The following is a 22,633-nucleotide window of genomic DNA, read 5'->3' on the forward strand; positions in this document are numbered from 1 at the left end:
TAGCACACCCTGGACCCCATGCGACTTCACTTTCTCCATCAGCCTGTCATGGGGAACCTTATCAAACGCCTTATTGAAGTCCATGTCGGCACAACATTGTGGGCTGAAGGGCCTGTTCTGTGCTGTACTGTTCTATGTTCTATGTATGTGACATCTACAGCCTTTCCCTCAACAATCAACTTCGTCATGTCCCCAAAGAATTCTATTAAGTTGGTAAGGCATGATCTTCCCTGCACAAAACCATGTTGTCTATTACTGATAAGCCCATTTTCTTCCAAATTGGAATAGATCCTATCCCTCAGTATCTTCTCCAGCAGCTTCCCTACCACTGATGTCAGGCTCACCGGTCAATAAATTACCTGGATTATCCCTTAAACAAGGGAACAACATCAGCAATTCTCCAGTCCTCCAGGACCTCACCCGGTGTTTAAGGATGCTGCAAAGATATCTGTTAAGGCCCCGGCTATTTCCCCTCTCGCTTCCTTCAATAACCTGGGATAGATCCCATCCGGACGTGGGAACTTGTCCACCTTAATGCCTTTTAAGATACCTAACACTTCCTCTTTATGCTGACTTGACCTACAGTAATCAAACATCTATCCCTAACCTCAACATCCGGCATGTCCCTCTCCTTGGTGAATACCGATGCAAAGTACTCGTTAAGAATGTCACCCATTTTCTCTGACTTAACGCATGACTTTCCTTCTTTGTCCTTAAGTAGGCCACTCATTTTTGTAGTTACCCTCTTGCTCTTTATATAGGAATAAAAGGCTTTGGGATTTCCTTAACCCTGTTTGCTAAAGATATCTCATGTCCCCTTTCAGCCCTCTTAATTCCTCATTTCAGATTCACCCCTACATTCTCGTTATTCTTCCAAAGCTTTGTCTGTCTTCAGTTGCCTAAACCTTATGTATGCTTCCTTTTCTCCTCTTAGCTAGTCTCAATTTCACCAGTCATTCATGGTTCCCTAATCTTGCCATTTCTATCCCTCATTTTCACAGGAACATGTCTCTCCTGCACACTAATCAACCTCTCTTTAAAAGCCTCCCAAATATCAAATGTGGATTTGCCTTCAAACAGCTGCTCCCAATCTACATTCCCCAGGTCCTGCCAAATTTTGGTATAGTTGGCCTTCCCCCAGTTAAGAACTCTTCCTTTAGGACCACTCTCATCTTTGTCCATGAATATTGTAAAATTTATGGAATTATGGTCACGATTTCCAAAGTAGTCCCCTACTGTAATTTCAACCACCTGGCCGGGCTCATTCCCCAACACCAGGTCCAGTATGGCCACTTCCCAAGTTGGACTACATACATACTGCTCTAGAAAACCCTTCTGGATGCTCCTTACGAATTCTGCTCAATCTTGACCCCCTAACACTAAGTGAATCCCAGCCAATGCTGGGAAAATTAAAATCTCCCATCACCACCACCCTGTTGCTCCTACACCTTTCCATAATCTGTTTACATATTTGAACTTCTATCTCACGCTCGCTGTTGGTAGGCCTGTACTACAGCCCCAACATTGTTACTCCACCCTTCCTATTTCCGAGTTCTGCCCATACTGCCTCACTGCTTAAGTCCTCCATAGTGCCCTCCTTCAGTACAGCTGTGATATTATCTTTGACCAGTAATGCTACTCCTCCACCCCTTTTACCTCCCTCTCTATCCTGCCTGAAGCATCGATATCCTGGGACATCTAGTTGCCAATCATGCCCTTCCTTCAACCAAGTCTCCGTAATAGCAATAACATCATACTCCCAGGTACTGATCCAAGTCTTAAGTACAGTCATAATGTTATCTCCAATCTAAAATGCCACTCCTCCTCCTCTCTTGCTCCCCTTTCTATCCTCCATATAGCATCTATACCCTGGAACATTAAGCTTCCAGTCCTGTCCGTCCCTCAGCCACGTCTGTAATTGTTATGATATCCCAATCTCATGTTCCCAAGCATGCCCTGGGTTCATCTGCCTTACGTGTTAGGTCTCTTGCATTGAAATGAATGTAGTTTAATTTATCAGTCCTACCTCATTCTCAGCTTTGTTCCTCCTGCCCTGACTGTTTGACTTACTCTTTTTCCCCCCAGCTATATCAGTCTCAGAGTGCTCTCTTGCCTCACTGTCTCCTGCGGTTCCCTACAATTCAAAGAAATCAGCTCCAATACTAAGAATGCATCAGGAAAAAAAAGGAGCAGCTTTCCAGCCACAAATTTTTCTCATCCTCCATCTTGGATTACCAAAAGAAAGACAGTCTGTTGTCCCTGGTGAGGTGACAAGGATTTTGTGATTGGAGATATCTAAATAATGGCTGTCAGAAAAAGGAATGTGGTCACTGTACTTGCAATTAATATGATATCATGCTTGAAATCACGACTCAAACAGCAACCAAGGTACTTACCATTGGCTTCAGCATAAACGAGCAGTCATTGAAATGATATAGAATTGAGAGCATCGATGCTGAGCACAGCTCGCTGGACAGTAATTTTTTGAAACCATAGTTTACTTTTGCCCTCTCTGTCTTTACAGCGCTTAGGATAATGTTTTATTTGTTACTTTTGGTAAAAACATGGAACTATACACAGACCAGATAGTGGGCAGGGAAATGTAATTGTTCCTTTAGTTCACGTATGAGTGGATATATCCAATATACCCTGAAAATAGTATGTAATCTTTTAATTAACCCATGATATAAAAGTTACTTAGTCTGATGAGATCAACCTTGATGCGAAGAGCATGACCAAAGCATGTTTGCAACATTGTAGAAGTGGGAACCAGATTTTCAAAGAAGTAAATAGGTTTGAACACTATTGGTGTTGATCATTTAAATAATTGGCATCAGTTGAACTTTTTTTTGCATTACCTGGACTTCGCAAGCCAACTGAACTGTGTAGATGTAGTGAAATGCTTCCTCTATGGTCTCACCAAGTGCCATTACACCATGGTTTCTCAGAACCAATACCTAAAAGTAAAATCACGTTTAGAGATGGCAGAAAGCAAACAAATATTTTGTCTTTGATTTGTGTCAGTAGACAACTGAATTTTTTTTCAATTTACTTTTGTTAATAGGGCTTTTTCTTTCCTTTCCCTCCTCTTTCTTCTGTCCTGAAGATTCTGAATCTTGACTCCAAAGATCCTAATCTCCCATGTATATCATTCAAGTAACTACTCTCAGTGGTGTCGCTCAACAACAATATTAGTGAGACATCACAACTGAGACAATGAGGTCATAAAATGGACTCATACAGTCAGAAGGCTAGTAAGCCAAGTGTGCCATTGCTAGATTGTTGAAAGATCCAAATTTGGTCCAGATCCTAGCCTTTGCTTCATAACGCTGCAAATTAATCCTCTAAGTATATGTTCAATTGTTAGTTACTATAGATGTGACACCAAGTTCAATTTCAGTCCACATAATTCATTGTTTTTAGTGTTTTCCAGCTCCATGTTTATTTCTTACTTCTGTTTTTCCCTTTTGGACAGTAGCTGTTCATCATTCTGTCATTCACATCTCCTGCAGACTTCACTTTTGTTTCTTTACCAGCCCCCATTACTATTTGCTATAATCTACAACATCAACTATTTTCTCATTTAATTTCTTCCATCATCCACTCTATCGCAGGCTTTCCTTTTGTTCCTTTTGGCAAAAAAACGACAGTACTTTTGAAAAATTAACTGGTTTTCTCTCTCCAGATGCTGCCTGAATTGCTGAGCATTTCCAGAATTTACTATTTTTATTTCAGAATTCAGCAGCTGCAGTTACTCTGCTTTTGAAACATATTTCACATGGATAACAATCTTTGAATTTTTAAATTTTTCTATGCTATGCTGTAAGACATTTAAAACAGTAGGACTGTCATAACTGACCTTCATCAACCACAAAGATCTGATATCAATGATTGTCAGCGGTTAGATTGGATTTGTCTTGCTTTTCGTGGACAGGACATACAATGGCAATTTTCCATATTACTGGGTAGATGCCAGCTATGGCTGTATTAGAACAGCTTGGTCGGAGGCATGGGAAGTTTTGAAAATTCTCAATTCAGTTGCCAGAATGTTGTCAGGGTCCACTGCCTTTCAGTTTTGTTTTCAGTCACAAAATGAATTGAACTGGCTAATGACTGGTATCTGTGATGCTGAGGATCTTGGATGGATCATCAATTGGCACTGCTGGCTGAAGACAGAAGCAAAAACTTTAATATCATCTTTTGCACTGATATGCTCAGCTCCTGCATTATTCAGGATGGGCATATTTGTGCAGCATCCACTAGTTAGTTATTTTCTCACCACCATTTGCTACTGGATGTGGTAGGAGTGCAGAGTTTAAAATCCTTTCTTTTAATTGTGGGATTAGCCCTGTATATTGTTTCCACTGTTTGACATGCAAACTTTCCTGTGTTATAGCTTCACCATTCTTAGGTAGGTCTGGTGCTGTTCCTGGCATGTCTCCCTGCACTCTACATTGAGCTACAATTAGTCCCCAGTTTGCAAGTAATGGTAGATATTTGCTGGAAAATAAAGTTAACAGATTGTGGTTGAACATGATATTACTTCTCCTCAGGGAGCATATGACTTCACAAATAGCCATTTTTGAATTGCTAGATCTGTTTGATATCTAGCCCATTTAGCATGGAGCTAGCGTGATACAACATAAGGGAGGGTATTATTGATGAGAAGCGGAAGAACTGCAGATGCTGTAAATCAAGAACAAAAACCGAAGTTTCTGGAAGCTCAGCAAATCTGACAGCATCTGTGAAAAAAAGTTCAGAGCTAATATTGCAGGTCTGGTGACCCTTTCTGGGTCCCTGGACCCACAACATTACCTCTGATTTTTTTTCTTCACAGATGCTGCCAGACACTTCTCTGTTTTTGTTCTGGATGAGAAGGTCAGACTTTATCTCAAAGACCACATGGTTTTCTCTCCTATCAACACTGTCATGGATGGATGCATCTCCAACAGGCAGACTAAGGAAAAGGTCGATTCAGATCGCCTCGGTGGTTTCCCCGCCCACTGCCAGAGACCCAGTCACATCTTTTATGCTTCCACCAGTTCAGCCGGTATTACTGAACCGATCGATGGAAATTGAGGTCCCCACCCAAAGTTCATTCTTTGTCTGTGCCACCCTTAATGCTCTTCCAATTGATGTTCAGTCATTTTTCACTATGCAACACATCTAAAGGTGGGTGGATTGGGAAGTTTGGGTGAGAAAAGAAGGGATTAAGTCAAAAATGTCAAATTTTCCACCTTGAACATTGTAGCAGTTATTGTAATCTTACCTTGCAAGCTGCACCTAGACATTTCTGAAGCTGAATTCGGTCACTCTCTTCATCGAGTGAACCATGATAGTCATAATATGCGACACTGCCCACAATCATGGCTTCCTGAGATATTGGCAGGATACCACACTTCATGGTAGACACCTACAGGAGACAGGGAATTGAGTGAAATAAATGAAGAGAATGAGTAATTTTCCTGAACTGTATGAAAAAAACCTGCAAAATTTAAAACACAAACAAAATGCACAAAATAAATGTCACTTACGGCAGCAGCTGCTGGTGTGTGTATATGTACAACACATCGAACATCGGGTCGTATTGCATAGATGGCAGCATGGGGACTGAACGATGCTTGGTTAATTCTTAAATTAGTGCTTCCCTGGTCCACTACTTCGCCCAGTATGTTAACTTTCATCTATAGGCAGAAAAGCATATATGATTAACATTGATTTTTCTTGACTTTTTGTTTTAGAAAGAGGTGAAAAAAAAGCTAGCCTTGATTGCATACTTGTATTACACTGGCATTTCAAACTGCAAGACAATTCTTTAAAAACATCACTAAATATTTCTGATGACAAAAACCTTTAGATGTTTTGTTCCAGAATATCAACTGCATTGTTTTAAAAACATTGTCTTTCTGTTACCGAAACTGCTTCTACTGAATTCTTATTAACAGCTAAAATCTTACAAGCAGTGTTCAAGATGTTCAAGCAAGAAATATACAGAAATCCACAAAGGTCAAAAGGTTCCAGATTTAATTTGCATGCCGTTGGATGACTAATTTCAGCTTCAATACTTCTGGTTGACAGGAGAATGAAAGAATAAACCAACCACTCTGGTTACTTTGCTACGATTTTTGCTAAAATGCATACACTGTGACATTGAAAATGTGATCAAGTTCATTATAAGTGTACACTAGAAACCAACTGTTTGTGCATCAGCGCTAGTCACATCGTGGGATCAAGGGTTATGGGGATAAGGCAGGAATAGGATACTGATTGTGGATGATCAGCCATGATCATAATGAATGGTGGTGCTGGCTCGAAGGGCCGAATGGCCTACTCCTGCACCTATTGTCTATTGTTACGAAGAGGGGTTAGGAATACAACTTTTACTGGCATTTTGATAACCCTTCTCTCCAGTGTCCCACACTGCCTTCCCGGTGTGGTCCATGTCCACCAAATAGGGAAAAGCTAAATTATCATTTTATGAGCAAGCTTCCAGACGCCACAAAATACAGCACATAATTATCACGCGCCAGGGCAGTGAAAAAAATTATACTGAATGTTCAGGATATGTTCGTGGATCTTTCAATCAGAGATAAATACCCTTGAGAAAGTGTCAGTGAACAGGTTTCTTTACCTGCTGTAGTCAGCATGATGTAGGTATACGCACTGTGCTATTACATGGGGAATTCAAGGGTTCTGATTCAGCATTGATTTTCCACGTTAGGATGTTGCGACTTGCATCGGAACTTGCAGATGGTGGTATCCCATATACTTGCTGTCCTTATTCATTTAGATGCCGGAAGGGAAAGGTTTGGAAGCTTGGTCAGGGGTCTTGCTGATTTCTGAAATGCTAGTGATGGGACATACTGCAGTCACAATGGGCTGGCAGTTGAAGGAGTGAACAACTAAGGTAACGTTTGGCTTATCAATGAAGCAGGCTGCTGTGTTCTGCATGGCACTGAATTTAGGAAATGCTGTTGGAGCTGCATATACCAAGGCAAATAGTTTTTATTATACTCCTAAATTGCACCTTATAGATAGGGTGAAGTCTTTCAGGAGTTAGAACGCATGACACTCACTATAGCCTCTGACCTGTACTGGCAGTCACTATGTGTGAGATTTACCTAGCTAAATTGCTAATTGATTCCTCACCATTAGCAACATCAATGACAGCAATAACTGAACATTAAAAGGAGGTGGTTAGACTCTCTCCTGGTGGAAATACTAATTGCTTAGCATTTGTGTGGAACAAGAATTGTTTGTCACTTATCAGCCATTTCAGTAAGTTGTCCAGGTGTCTTTGTACATAGTTAGTTTGCACGCCAAGCTGGTTTGTTAATTTGCAGACGTTTCATCACTTTGCTGGGTAACATCAGTGCAGCCTCTGATGAAGCGCTGTTGTGTTTTCCCACCTGGTTTTTAAACTCTGGGGTCTGTTGGATTTGATTATGTCATTTCTGATTTTCCTTTGCAGTGGTGTATGAATAGGAACTAGTTCTAGGTGTTTGTTGATGGCCACCTTGGTGGAGAACCCTGCCTCTAGGAATTCCCGTGTGTGTCTCTGTTTGGCCTGTCCTAGGATCCTGGTGTTGTCCCAATCGAACTGGTGGTATTCCTTATCCGTGTGAATGGAGATGAGTGACTATTGGTCGTGTCTTTTTGTTGCTAGTTGGTGTTCATGTTCTCTTGTGACCAGTTTTCTTCCTGTCCTGCCAATGTAATGTTTGTTTCAGTCATTGCATTGGTAGTTGCCCGGAAACACTATTTAAATGAGCAACACCACATTATAGGAACCCAGAACTGTACCAAAAAGGAATACCACCAAGTATTTCAGGACAAAGGATACACAATCAGCTGGATCTGACAATGCCTATCACATGAACGACAGGAAGAAACTGCACACCCTAACACACACATCATAAACATATCTGAACTGGCCACAAGACTCCTACAACCTTTGGGCATCAGAGTAGCACACAAACCCATGTCAAGCCCTACGCCAACTGCTAACTCGAACCAAAGACCCTTTACCCACTTTGGGGAGAATCAACGTCATGTACAAAACCTCATGCAATGACTGAAACAAACATTACATTGGCAGGACAGGAAGAAAACTGGTCACAAGAGAACATGAACACCAACTAGCAACAAAAAGACACGACCAATAGTCACTCATCTCCATTCACACGGATAAGGAATACCACCAGTTCGATTGGGACAACACCAGGATCCTAGGACAGGCCAAACAGAGACAAGCACGGGAATTCCTAGAGGCAGGGTTCTCCACCAAGGTGGCCATCAACAAACACCTAGAACTAGTTCCTATTCATACACCACTGCAAAGGAAAACCAGAAATGACATAATCAAATCCAACAGACCCCAGAGTTTAAATGCCAGGCAGGAAAACACAACAGCGCTTCATTGGAGGCTGCACTGATGATGTTACCCAGCAAAGTAATGAAACGTCTGTGAGCAAGTGAACCAACCACAACATTATTTTCCTTTCTCTTCCCCAGTTGAAGTGCTACGTTCATTTCAACTTCAGTGCTAGAGTAAAAAAAGCTCGTCAGGCAGAAGGATTTGCTTTTTGCGATATGGATTTTGGAAAAAAGAAACTGAATTTGATCATCTTGAAGCACTATGTTTCTTGGACTGCAGCAAATGCCAATTTTCTTTCCTCATTACATATGAGCAATGAGGAAAAAAAGAAATCACTGGCAGACTAATCACACCGATAGTGCACAAAGACTGATCAAGGGTTTTTGAGGTCAGCAAGAGTCTGTGGATAAAAGCAATAAACTATAGATAAAATCTTTTGTAAGAATTTCACTCCACAGATTTGTTTAATATTTATATTTTCTGCTTGTCACTCTAATTAATCATTGTTTAAACTGAAGCTTAATAATTTTTTAAAAGTTCTGATTTTCTGGTTTTTAGTTGAAACATAATATCGATCACATTGCAACGAAGAATTATATTCTGTAAGCATATTGAAACACTGAAATCACAGTACCTTTATTTCATAATTGGTCACAATACTAATACTGTCGAGGATCATTATTCTGATAGGGCAAAAAAAATTAACGTACTCAACCCCACAATTTAAGAAAACAATACACATGTTTACTTTTTTCGGTTCTGTCAGGGGATGTGCACATCGCTGATCTGGGTAGCGTTTATTTTCCATCCCAAATTGCCTACGGGACAGTCATGTGTTAACCATGATGCTGCGGGCCTAGAGTCACATGTAAGCCAGATTAGGTAGGAAGCAGTTTCCTTCCCGCAAGGATACAATTAAACCAAATGGATTTTTCTGCAAATCAGCAACAGGCTCATGGTCATCATTAGACTCTTAATTTAAGATGCTTATTGAGTTCATGTTCCACAGTCTGCTGTAGTGGGATTTGAACCCTGTTCCGAGAACATAACCTGAGTATTTGAATTATTGGTCCAGTGAGCCCTGGCTGAGGTGCTGACGACTGAAGGACTCTCCTTCTCATCCTCTCCCCTTGCCCAAAATAGAGTGACTGTCAGGTTAAACCACAGTTGTCTCCCTAATGGCATAGTAGCCTTGTGGTCTAGAAAGAGTATAGCACCTTTACCTTTAAAGTAGTCATGAAGCCTTTAGTCCACCACCACCACCCCTTAAATCTAAAAGATTATGATTTCCTAATTTATTACTCTATTTCTGGCATTTTCAATCTTTAAAAAAAAACAGATCAATGTACATGATCTGCAGTAACAGCAGTGGATGATCTTATTGGGAAAAATAATCAATACATGACAACAGTAACTTCAAAACTATTTCTTTAGGTACTACATACTTTGGACATCCTGACGTGAAATACATTATGCACATGCAAGTTTTTAAAAATAATTCAACCATATATTTTGTTGTATGAAACACAATTATGTCTTCGGATTATCGTTTGAGTAAAAGTTGAGATTTTAGATTAGGCTTTGTGAGGGGTAGGTCATGCCTTACAAACCTTATCGAGTTTTTTGAGGATGTGACTAGTAAGGTTGATGAGGGTCAAGCTGTGGATGTGGTGTATATGGACTTCAGTAAGGCATTTGATAAGGTTCCCCATGGAAGGCTCATTCAGAAGGTCAGGAGGAATGGGATACAGGGGAACTTAGCTGCTTGGATACAGAATTGGCTGGCCAACAGAAGACAGCGAGTGGTAGTAGAAGGAAAATATTCTGCCTGGAAGTCAGTGGTGAGTGGGGTTCCACAGGGCTCTGTCCTTGGGCCTCTACTGTTTGTAATTTTTATTAATGACTTGGACGAGGGAATTGAAGGATGGGTCAGCAAGTTTGCAGACGACACAAAGGTCGGAGGTGTCGTTGACAGTGTAGAGGGCTGTTGTAGGCTGCAGCGGGACATTGACAGGATGCAGAGATGGGCTGAGAGGTGGCAGATGGAGTTCAACCTGGATAAATGCGAGGTGATGCATTTTGGAAGGTCGAATTTGAAAGCTGAGTACAGGATTAAGGATAGGATTCTTGGCAGCGTGGAGGAACAGAGGGATCTTGGTGTGCAGATACATAGATCCCTTAAAATGGCCACCCAAGTGGACAGGGTTGTTAAGAAAGCATATGGTGTTTTGGCTTTCATTAACAGGGGGATTGAGTTTAAGAGTCGTGAGATCTTGTTGCAGCTCTATAAAACTTTGGTTAGGCCGCACTTGGAATACTGCGTCCAGTTCTGGGCGCCCTATTATAGGAAAGATGTGGATGCTTTGGAGAGGGTTCAGAGGAGGTTTACCAGGATGCTGCCTGGACTGGAGGGCTTATCTTATGAAGAGAGGTTGACTGAGCTCGGTCTCTTTTCATTGGAGAAAAGGAGGAGGAGAGGGGACCTAATTGAGGTATACAAGATAATGAGAGGCATAGATAGAGTCGATAGCCAGAGACTATTTCCCAGGGCAGAAATGGCTAGCACGAGGGGTCATAGTTTTAAGCTGGTTGGTGGAAAGTATAGAGGGGATGTCAGAGGCAGGTTCTTTACGCAGAGAGTTGTGAGAGCATGGAATGCGTTGCCAGCAGCAGTTGTGGAAGCAAGGTCATTGGGGTCATTTAAGAGACTGCTGGACATGCATATGGTCACAGAAATTTGAGGGTGCATCCATGAGGATCAATGGTCGGCACAACATTGTGGGCTGAAGGGCCTGTTCTGTGCTGTACTGTTCTATGTTCTATGTTCTATGTAGATTAGATTAGATTCCCTACAGTGTGGAAACAGGCCCTTTGGCCCAACAAGTCCACAGCGCCCCTTGGAGCATCCCACCCAGACCAATCCCCCTATAACCCACACAGCCCTGAGCACTACGGGCAATTTAGCATGGCCGATCCACCTAGCCTGCACATCTTTGGACTGTGGGAGGAAACCCACGCAGACACCGGGAGAACGTGCAAACTCCACATAGACAGTTACTAGAGGCTGGAATTGAACCCGGCTCCCTAGTGGTGTGAGGCTGCAGTGCTAACCACTGAGCCACCGTGCCGCACCAAGTTCTGGATACTGATCTACTGGAACACCTGTGGTTACACTGATCCAGAGTGAAAATGTAGCTCAATACCTTCAAAAGAATCACTTAATAATGACAGCAGACACATGTTCTCAACATAGGCCTTGTACATTGTTTCCTCTCCTTCATTTAAGTACGTTCACATAGATATTAGATCATGCTGGAAGCTTAAAAAAATTCAATACAACAGACTGCAGCAAATTTAATGTTCAGTAACGTATGTTGTATGGAATTACAGTCTAATGATAAAAAACTGCAAGAACAATCCAAGTTATAATACTGATTTCAGCAGGTTAACGATCAGTTTAAAATCAGTAACTGAGGGAAGTTATACAAACTATGTACCTATTATTTTCAAAGCAGAGGATTTTAATTGAATTATTGCTGTCATATATACTGAAGTACAGTGAAGTGTTGCAGATCGTATTATACAAGTGTATCAAGGTAACAGAACAGAGTGCAAGATACAGTGTTACAGCTGCTGAGAAGTGCAGAGAGGTCAACATTAACATTTGAGAGGTCCATTCAATGCTGACTGCAGGGAAGAAGCTGTTCTTTAATTTGTTCGTAGGTGTATACAAATGTTTATATCTTCTCCCCAACTGAAGAAGATGAAAAAAAAAGGACAACCAGGGTGGCAAGGGTCCTTGATTATATTATGCTGTCTCGGGAAAGTTGCCCAAGTATAGATGGAGTCAATGCACGGGAGGCTGGTTTGTGTGATGGAATGGGCTGTGTTCATAAGTCTTTATGGACATGCCAAATTTCCTTAGCCAACCGAGGAAGTAAAGATGTTGCTGTGCTTTCCTGACTGTAGTGTGTCAACATGGGTGGATGAGTACAAACTGTGGCTAATGTAGAACTCTAATAGCTAGCAACATTAAAAGTGTCGGTCATTGTTTTGCTTTGCAGCAATTAGTTTAAATATTTAAAAAAATGGATCATAAGGCGCTTGGTCTCCAGTTTATTATTTTTCATACCCAAGGTCTAGTACAAAAGCGTGACATAAGCCTTGCAAACATAAAATATTGCAATAATAATAAAACCATCTACTTATGTTTACTTGGTGCCCAAATATGAGTGGTGCCTGTAAGGAAAGTTATAAAGTAAAATTTGAATTTTCACATAAGGAGATATTAGTGCAGATGTCCAAAAGCCTATTTTTAAGAAATATTCATTAGCAGGATGAGGGCATCGCTGGCTAGGCAAACATTTATTGCCCATCGCAGAGGGCAGTTAAGAATTATTGTTATAGGTCTACAGTCAAGTGTAGTCTAGACCATATAAGGATGGCAGTTTCCTTTTTTGAAGGACATTAAGGAACCAGATGGGTTTCATGGTCTTCAGACTCTTCATTCTTGATTTTTGCTGAATACAAATGCCACCATCTGTTGTGGGGCGGACTGAAACCTGAATCCCCAGATCATTACCTCATTGTCTGGATTAACAGTCAGCGATAATACTAGTAGGCCATTGACTCCCCCTAAAAATGACTGAGGTAGGTTTTGAGTAGTACCTTAAAGGAGCAAAGATAAGTCAGGAGGCCAAGAAGTTTAGGGAGAAAATTCTAGAGCATAGGGCTTTCGTTGTTGAAGCTGTAGCTACCAATGACAGAAAAAATTAAAATGAGAATACTCAAGGTGCCAGAATGGAGGAACACAACACAAAACGCAGGCGACTGTGGAGACCACAAGGGTCAAGGACATGGAGTAGTTTCAACAAGGATGAGAATTTTAAAATGAGGGTTTATTAAAATGGTTGCTCTGTTATAGGAAGGATGTCATTAAACTGGAGAGGGTTTAGAAAAAAAGAGTTATCAGGATGTTGCTGGGAATGGAGGGTCTGAGACAAAAAAATAGGCTGGAAACCTGGGAATGTTTTTCACTGGAGCATAGGAGATTGATGGGTGACCTTATTGAGGTCACAAGGGGGCATAGATAAAGTGAAAGACAAGGGCTTTTTCTCTAGGGTGGAGGCATTAAAAAATGCCCCCGGTTTTAATTTTTTCCCGAGGGGCAACTTTTTTTTTGTTACAGAGTGTGGTTCTCAAGACACGAGGGGCAACTTTGTTTTGTTACCGAGAGTGGTTCCTGTGTGGAATGAACTGCCAGCGAAACCGGTGGATGCAGTAATCATTACAATATTTAAAAGACATTTGGATAAGTTCATGAATAGGAAAGGTCTTCTAGGATATGGGCCAAGTGCAGAGTGGTGAGACTAATTTAGTTAGGGAACATGGTCAGCATGGGCTGGTTGGATGGAAGGGTCTGTTTCCATGCTGTATGACTCTACGACATGCTTGAGGCGCAGCATATGAGAAGAGTAACAGCTGGGTAAGTCCTTGGGGATCACTAGCTGATTCTCTAGTTAAAATAACGTAGGTAAGAGGAGAACTAAGTCCAGACCCCACCCTTTGGATGACAGTAAAGAAGCATTGCAAGAGGATTATACAATCACATCAAAAGGTGACAGACAGGTTGGAGAAAAGGAAGAAAATTTTACCTATGTATCAATAATGCCTGCAGTTCCATAATGACTTTGCTAAGCTGTTTTGGCACTGTAGTAGCAACAGAAATCTGACTGGATGTGGAATGCTCTGAAAAATGGGTACAAATTTGTTTGGGGAGGGTGGAAAGGAGGAGTGGGACACCGAGCAAGAGTTAGATACAGATAGAGAGACAGACAATTTGTTTAGAGGACTTTGGAGAGACAACGGAGGTTAATGACGGAGCAGTATTGTGCAAGAATGGAGGACAATGGTGATAAAAGCACATTTGAGAGAGGGGGATAGTACATGAAGCGGAATAACAACAGTAGTCAACATAGGATTCTGGAGGGAAGCTGGGTCATCAGTAACGTAGAAGCAATAGGGTTGAGAGAGCAGGAACTGGGTCTCATGAAGGGCTCTGACCCGAAATGTCGACTCTCCTGCTCCTCTGATTCTGCCTGATCTGCTGTGTATTTTTCAGCTCCATGTTGTATTGACTCTGACTCCAGCATGTGCAGTTCTTACTGTCACAAAACAGAAAGGTAAGAAGCCAGACAAAGATGAAAATTCATGCAGGAGGAAACTTTAGAAGTTCAAATGCTTTCCACTTGGATTAGATGTTGAAGCATGTTAAAAGTGCATAAAATAATAAAATCAGTGAGACAAAATTTATTCTGAAACCAGCAGGTTTTACTCATTTTAAGTCATTTTTACATTAAGACACTAATACCACTGGTTACTTATGGGTATGCTTCATAAAATTACTCTTGATCTCATACAAATGACCTTTACTGATATTTAGTATCACCCTCAATATTGAAAGGCTATTCAACCACGAGGGATATCACAACCAAATCTCTGCCCTATTCCGATACCAGAGATCCAAATTTGTTAAAAAATGATAGTCAACACAGCAAATAGTTTCAATTAAAAATTCATACATTTCTAACAATTTGTCACAGCAGAACCTTTGTAAAAGGAATGATTATACAAAAGGTACGTGCAAACTCACAAGATTGGAAGCTGTGGCCTCAGCATATGAAAGGCCCTTGGGAATAATGAGAAAATGTTCCTGTTCTTTGCTCACTCTTACCTAAGAGAAAGAAAATTAAAGCATTTCAGAATATTTAAAACAGATAAATGATACTATAAATATTATGTCACTTTACAGATTATTCTCAAAGGTTTGCAAGTGTGTAAAGTAAGAGATAGTAGGAACTGCAGATGCTGGAGAACCTGAGGTAACAAGGTGTAGAGCTGGATGAACACAGCAGGCCAAGCAGCATCACAGGAGCAGGAAAGCTGACGTTTCGGGCCTTGACTCTTCTTCAGAAATCTGATTTCCGAAGAAGGGTCTAGGCCCAAAACGTCAGCTTTTCTGCTCCTGTGATGCTGCTTGGCCTGTTGTGTTCATCCAACTCTACACCTTGTTATCTATGCACAAATTGAGACTTTGTCTAGAATACATAAGACATAGGAACTGAAGTAGATCATGTGGCCCATTTCGCTCCGTTTTGCCTGATCATGGTTGATCTGATAATCCTCAATTCCTCTTTCCTGCCTTTTCCCCAAAACATTTGCTTCCCAGACTGATTAAAATCAGTCACTGCCTTGAATAATGACCCAGCCTTGACAACCATTTGGCATAAAGAATTCCACAGGGTGACTACTGTCTGACAGAAAGCTAAAAAAATCCTCTTTATCTATATTACATACTCTGGAGGTCATGTCCTCTAGCCCCGAGCTCCCACAAGGAGAAAACCGCATATATCCTCTCAAGCCTCCGAAGAACCTGGTATGTTTCAATAAGCTCTTCTCATTCTTCTAAGCTGTAATGGGAAACCAGAGAATCTTCTCTGGGCTACCTCCAATGCAGTATATCTTTACTTAAAGAGACCAAAACTGCACAATATTTCAGCTGTGCTTTGGCAAGTCCCTTGTAAAGTTTTAGCAAAATCTCCCCATTTTTATGTTCTATTACCTTTGAAATGAAGACCAAGAGTCTATTTGCCTTTTTTGTTATCCAGTGAACTTGGATAACAAGTTTTATGATTCATGCACGAGGACCCTCAAATCTCTGTGCTGCAGCTTTCATTCCTCAATTAACCAAAATCTAGCTCTTCTATTCTTCATGCCAAAGTGCGCAACTTCACATTATCCCACATTATATTCCATGGGCTAGGTTTTTGTACATTTACTCAATCTATGTCTCTCTGTTAACTCTTTACATCATCCTCACTATGTCATCCCACCTATTTTTGTATCATCCACAAATTTGGCAATAATACAATATGTATGACTTGGATGATGGAGATAGTGTAAATAACTGTGGCCCCAACTCTGATCCTGGTGACACTCTGATGGTTACAAGGTGCCACTCTGTTTTACATTATTTAGCCAATCCTCTATTTCTGCCTATGGTGTTGGGAATGGTATACTAGCTCTCATCAGTAGTCTGGTGTAATACAATATTGAATGCCTTTTATAAGTCCAAAGACATTACATCTGATTACTCCCCTTTATCTAGCTTGTTTGTTACCTCCCCTATCCAGCCACTTTTCAGTTCTTTGATTTAGTATTTCTGAAATGCTATTAATACCCTCTATTGCAAAGACTGTATTGTCTTCCAACCCCTCTGGTTCATTTCTTGGTTCTCCATTATTATTTCCTCTGCATCAGTGTTTGATTCTCTCATGTTCACTTTGGTCTCAACATTTTTTACATATTTAAAGAATATATACAATGGAATACAAACTCCTTAAATGAACTTCAATAAATCAGTCTTATACTGTTTTAAGAATAACAGTTTGTTTATACCAACCATTCATTGTGTCAGACATGCTCACTCTCACTCATCTCTATCCAATTTTGTCTGCTTACATGTAATTAGCTTACCCTATTATATTCTAGGTACATACTATCCAATCATGACCAAGGCACATATACTTGAATCTTTGACCCTTATCTAATTTGGTAGCTCATGACTACTTGTGGTTCGTCAAGCCCCCTGTCTTTTTTAAACCCTTCACTACAGTGGGTTTAACACAATTAAATCTTGCTTCTGAACCAGAGGTATTTAAACCACATTCCAAGATCTGACCACATAAACATAGGCAACTGTTTTAGCGCAGCACTGAAGGAAGGCTGTCGGATGGGGGTTGGGTAGACATCTAGATATTAAACCAGTACATTCAGGTACATTTCAAAAATTCTAAAGCACTATTTGAACAGGGTTCTCCCACTGCCCTGTCTAAAAATTCTTCCTACAACCAGCAGTACCATATCATAACTCAGAAAAATCTAATAATTCACTCGTGAGTATCTTATCCCCAGCACTGTTGATGTATTTTAGAATTGTAATATGAAGGAGGCATTTTGTGTAAAAAGTCACCAAAAATAAATCAGCTTGTCATTCGTCTCACTGCTGTTTCTGGCAGCTATCTCAAAGCAAAATACTTACACACCAACAATCACTGCATTTGAAAATAATTAATTACATGAGAAATATTTTGAGACAATATATATGCAGGCTATATGCAGACTCTTCCCTTTCCATTTCTTCCAGGACTTAGACGAATAACAAAACAAATCTATACCTAAATGTTTATCATTATTGTAATCAGGCATTTGAAAGTTTGTGGAAATAAAAAGGCACCATTAAGATATTGTTCTAATTGGTGAATGGACCCAACAAGAGAATTTGAAGAAAAGCAAACGTGCACACATTTTGTCCTTTAGAGTTCTGTGCTTGCAGTCGACAACTGCATATCTATTTTACAGAGGAAACCTGCTGTAAAACAGGCTGCTCAGATCATCTATCCTGTTTCTGAAGTATCCTAGCTATGAATCCTTTGTGAAATCCAATTTGAAGGGTGAATGGATAACCTTTTGAGACTGTTTCCTAAGCAAGCTGTATCTGCCAAGACTCCAGAGGCAACTGTCTGCCCATCTATGTATTCCAGAATGCCAGCCATTTCAATGTTTTACACTTCATACTATTTTTCCCCCTTCTTCTACAAGAACCAATATCGTTGGCCCAAAAATACGTTATCCCCTACAAAAGTAAATCCCAACCAAGAGAAATCCATTTTCCTTTTCCCTGGTTTGGGTGTGTTTGTTCACGAGGCATGTGCATGTTCATTCTTTGAAAGTGTAGCATATTCAGTACATAAGGAACAACATGCCCACATACTATTCTTGAAATTCCACAGGACTTTTGATAAGAGGTGTTACATCAAAAGTGACGGACCAACAATCTCAATCATCTTTGTGTCGACTATGACTCCAGTGCTGGGTGGTCTGTCTGGTTTTGATACAAATGGATTAACAGGCCATTTTTAGGACCGTTAACGCAGAACCAAATTGCTACGCGTCTGAAGTCACAAGTAGGCCGTAATGACATATTTCTTTCTCAAAGGATGTTGGTGGACCAGATGGTTCGGTATGGCATACTAGCAACGGTTAAAGTTGTCATTTGACAAGCTTTTACTTTCCGATATTTAATAAATTCAACTTTCACCAACTGCCTTGGCGGCATACCAACTGTGTCCCAGAACATTATTCTGCAGTTCTGGAATAATAGTCTAGTGACACCATGCCATTCTCTTACCCAGGAGTTCCCAGGTCAATACATGTATCTTACTGTTGGTTCCTATGCTTACGTTTTAACGTGGTCTTAAGGAGCAGAATAGGAGTAGGAAGTGGCATAATAGTAATGTCACTGGTTTAGCTGTCCGAAAGCCCACTTTAATGCTCTGGGGGCATGGGTTCAAATGTTTCCACAATTTGAACTCAACAAGTAAATCTGAAATTGAAAGCTAGTCTCAGTGCTGGTGACCATAATACTGAGTGATTTGTTGTGAAAACCTAGCTGGTTCACAATACCCTTTAGAGAAGGAGATCTGTTGTGCGTACCTACTTGTGACTTCAGATTCACTCCAGTAATGTGGCTGACAATAAACTAGCCTTTCAAATGGCCTAGCAAATCACTTAGGGTACAAATGCTGACCTTACCTGCAACTCCCACATCTTGTGAAAGAACAAACTCTTTTTTAAAAATAAAAGTACCCGTGGTCATAATGTCCAGAAGGCAATAATGAGCCCTTATTCAGTTAAGAGAACAACCAAGAGAAGAACGATTGTTATGCAGTCAATGGATTAGAAGGTGTTTTCTGAATTTTAAAGTATGTACTTAGCAATACTTGTTTCATCCTCCCACATTTATTGTTTAGTTGCTTCAAAACTTCTAATTCTGGATTTGAGAAATTAAGAGTGAAGAAAACACAAAATCAAACCTATTGCTGTAACACATACTTACTGTTATGCAAGCATTGGTCAAATGTGCCCATCCAAAGAGATCCACCATTCGATAAAGGCTTGCAACTTTACAACGTGTCAACTTTTCTCCTTTCACAAAAGTAGCAGACTCAATGCCACGTAGGTCATTGATTGGTGTGGCTATACCCAGATCTAAAGAAAGTATAAAGTACAATAGAATTCACTGTAACACATCTGAGCTCTCCATATACTTTTAGAAATATATAATTTGAAGTTTTTTCAGGCACTTACTAAATTGTGCTGTGGGAAAAGCTGAAACAGAGCTTGCCATTACAAAATCAGCTATTTGGCGTAGGGCAAGCAGACCAGCAGGGTTATTACCCTTTTTCATCTGTTCTTGAATAAGGAATTCAAGCTCATCTCTGAAGGCCTATAATTAAGGGCATTGATATATTAGCGTGAAATCATTGACATCTCCTAGTCATACAATAATTCATTACTCAAAATGCTGAGATCTCACAACCTACAAGTCACAAATGAGAATTTATATGCAGATAAAACTATGAAAAGAATGAATACACAAATACTTTTGCTAATACAATGTTACAAGTTATTTTAATATCTGGAAGTATTGTCCCCCATATCAATTAGAAAAAAGCTGAATGCAACAACTATTTCAAATTATAACAGTTTCATATTTCTGAATTATTCCAGTTAAATATCTGATACAAATGGAATGGCATGGGCAAAGAGATCATATATATTTATATTGAATTTGTGAAGAAGCATCAATCACTTGCACGCTATATGCCCAGCGTAACAAAGCAAGTTCCTCCAAGTCAAAATTCATTATGTTTTTCACGATAAATTAACTGTTGCAAGGTTGTCAGAATTAAAAGCATTTTCCATCAAGGTACTAATAAAAAGTATGATAAATGTTCAAATCAGATCTACAGCACAGAAAGAGATCCTACAGCCCATGCTAGTCAAAAGCAAGTGTCTAACTATTCTAATTCCATTTTCTAGCATTTGGTCCATAGCCTTATGCTTTACATCACGTGCACATTTAAATACTTAAATGTTGTGATGGTTTCCATCTCTACCACCCTTACAGGTAGTAAGTCTGAATTCCCACCATCCTCCAGGCGAAAAGGTCTTCTTTTTAATCTCCTCTAAACCCCATGCTCCTTGCCCTAATGCTATACCCCTGGTCACTGATCCCTCCATCGAAGGGAAACATATTTTCCCAGTCAAACCTATCTGTGCCCCTCCTAATTCTGTATATCTCAATCATGTCCTTCTCAATCTCCTGTACTCCAAGGAAAGGCTAGTATCCCATACAACTTCTTAACCACTTTATCCATTTGTTCTGATAATGGAAGGGATTAGTGGACATGCACACCAAGGTCTCTCCGATCCTCAGTGCTTCCCAGAATTCAACTGTTCTTCATGTATTCCCTTGCCTGGCTTATCCTGCCCAAGTGCATCACCTCATATCTATCGAGATTAAATCCCATTTGTCACTTATCAGTTCCCCTGACCAGCTTGTCTGTATCCTCCTGTAATCTAAGGCTATTCCCCTCACTACTTACACCCTGCCAATTTTTACATCATCTGTGAACTTACCAATCTAAATCTTTATATGAACTACAAAACAGCAGAGGCCCCAAACACAGACCTCTATGAACCCCACTGGACACAGACTTTCGGACGGTTTATACCTCTCTGCTTCCTGCCACTCAAATTATTGTGGATCCAATTTGCCTAATTTCCTTGATGTCATTTGTTCTTCGCTGTCAGTCTCCCATGCAGGACCTTGTCAAAAGCCTTGCTGACATCCAAGTAGACTACATCAAAAGTACTGTCCTACACACCTGGTTATCTTTTCAAAAATTTCAAACAGGTCAGACACGAATTCCTCTTAACAAAACAATGCTGATTGTTCTTGATTAATCCCTGCCTCCAAATGTAGGCTAACTCTGTCCCTTAATTGCTTCCAACAGTTTCTCCACCACTGAGGTTAGTCTAACTAGCTTAGAGTTTCCTGGTTTATCCCTTGCTTCCTTCTTGGATAGTAATACTACACAGACTGTCCTCCAGGACCTCACCTGTGGCCAGACAGGAATGGAGAATTTTTGCAACCACCCTTGCTATTCTCAGGATACGGATGGGAACATGGAGCTGGGATATTATAACTACTGCAGAGACATGGCTGAGGAAGGGAGAGGACAGACAGCTCAAACGCACAAACCACAGATGCTCTAGGAAGGACAGAAGGGGAAGCAAAATAGCAGGGGAGTGGTGTTTTTGATTCGGGAAAACATCAAGAATATTCATGGATGGGTTGTCCACTGAGGCTAAATGTGTGGAGCTGAGAAATAAGGCAAAGGTAATCACTTTGATGGGATTGCATTACAGGCCATTTATCAGTCAGCAGGAAATTGAGCAGCAAATAAGTAGCGAGATCACAGATAGCCATAAGAATAATAGGGACAATGGGGGATTTTGATTTTCCAAAACACAGACGCAGACTGCCATTGTGTTAAGGACTTGGATGGGGAGGAATTTGTCAAATATGTTCAGGACAATGTGTAGACAGCAAAAGAGAAGGGCAAAACTTGACATCCTCTTGGAAAATAAAGCAGGGCAAGTTACTGAGGTGTTAGTGGGGGAACATTTTTGGACCAGTGACCATCATTCTATTAGTTTTAAAACAGTGATGGAAAAGGATAGATCTGGTCCACAGGTCTAAATTAAGGTCGAGGCTAACTTTGATGGTCTCAGACAGAAACTATCAACGGTTGATTTGGGGAGGCTGTTCACAGATAAGGGTGGTCTGGCAGGCAGGAAGGTTTAAAAAGTCAGATAACTAGAGTTCAGACCAGCATGCTCCTGTTAGTGTGAAGGACAAGACTGGCAGGAGTAGGAACACTGGAAGTCTAGAGATATTGAGGCTTTGATCAAGAAAAACGGGGAGGCATATGTCCAGTATCGACACTGGGATAAAGTAAATCCCTTGAGGAATATAGAGGAAGGAGGAGTACACTTAAGAGGGAAATCAGGAGGGCAAAACAAGGGGATATGAGATAGCTTTGGCAGATAGGGTAAAAGAAAAGCGAGAGAGATTCCACAAGTATATTAAAGGGCAAAAGAGTAACTAGTGAGGATACGGCCTTTAGAGATTGATGAGGTTTTCTACTGACGGAGCCACAGGAGATGGGTGAGATCATAAACAAATATTTCTCGTCAGTATCTACCACAGAAAGACATGGAAGCTAGGGAACTTGGGAAGTAAATAACGATGTCTTGAAAAGAGCCCACATTGCAGAACAGGTGGTG

The 22,633-nt window shown here is 40.6% G+C and overlaps 1 protein-coding gene across 8 annotated transcripts in view; it reads right to left on the reverse strand.

Annotated features, from left to right (window-relative positions):
- Positions 1-22,633, reverse strand: part of LOC125461742 (gamma-adducin) — a 254,847-nt gene that overhangs the window by 43,938 nt on the left and 188,276 nt on the right. For all 8 annotated transcript variants that reach the window (XM_048550862.2, XM_048550861.2, XM_048550863.2 and 5 more), the window contains 6 exons: positions 19,586-19,724; positions 19,335-19,486; positions 15,030-15,110; positions 5,535-5,684; positions 5,270-5,413; positions 2,859-2,957 (listed from right to left, as the gene is read on the reverse strand). In XM_048550862.2, the coding sequence (XP_048406819.1) occupies positions 2,859-2,957; positions 5,270-5,413; positions 5,535-5,684; positions 15,030-15,110; positions 19,335-19,486; positions 19,586-19,724 (765 nt within the window). The remainder of the gene's footprint in view (positions 1-2,858; positions 2,958-5,269; positions 5,414-5,534; positions 5,685-15,029; positions 15,111-19,334; positions 19,487-19,585; positions 19,725-22,633) is intronic.

Source organism: Stegostoma tigrinum, chromosome 20, assembly GCF_030684315.1.
Source record: "Stegostoma tigrinum isolate sSteTig4 chromosome 20, sSteTig4.hap1, whole genome shotgun sequence".
Taxonomy (NCBI): Eukaryota; Metazoa; Chordata; class Chondrichthyes; order Orectolobiformes; family Stegostomatidae; genus Stegostoma; species Stegostoma tigrinum.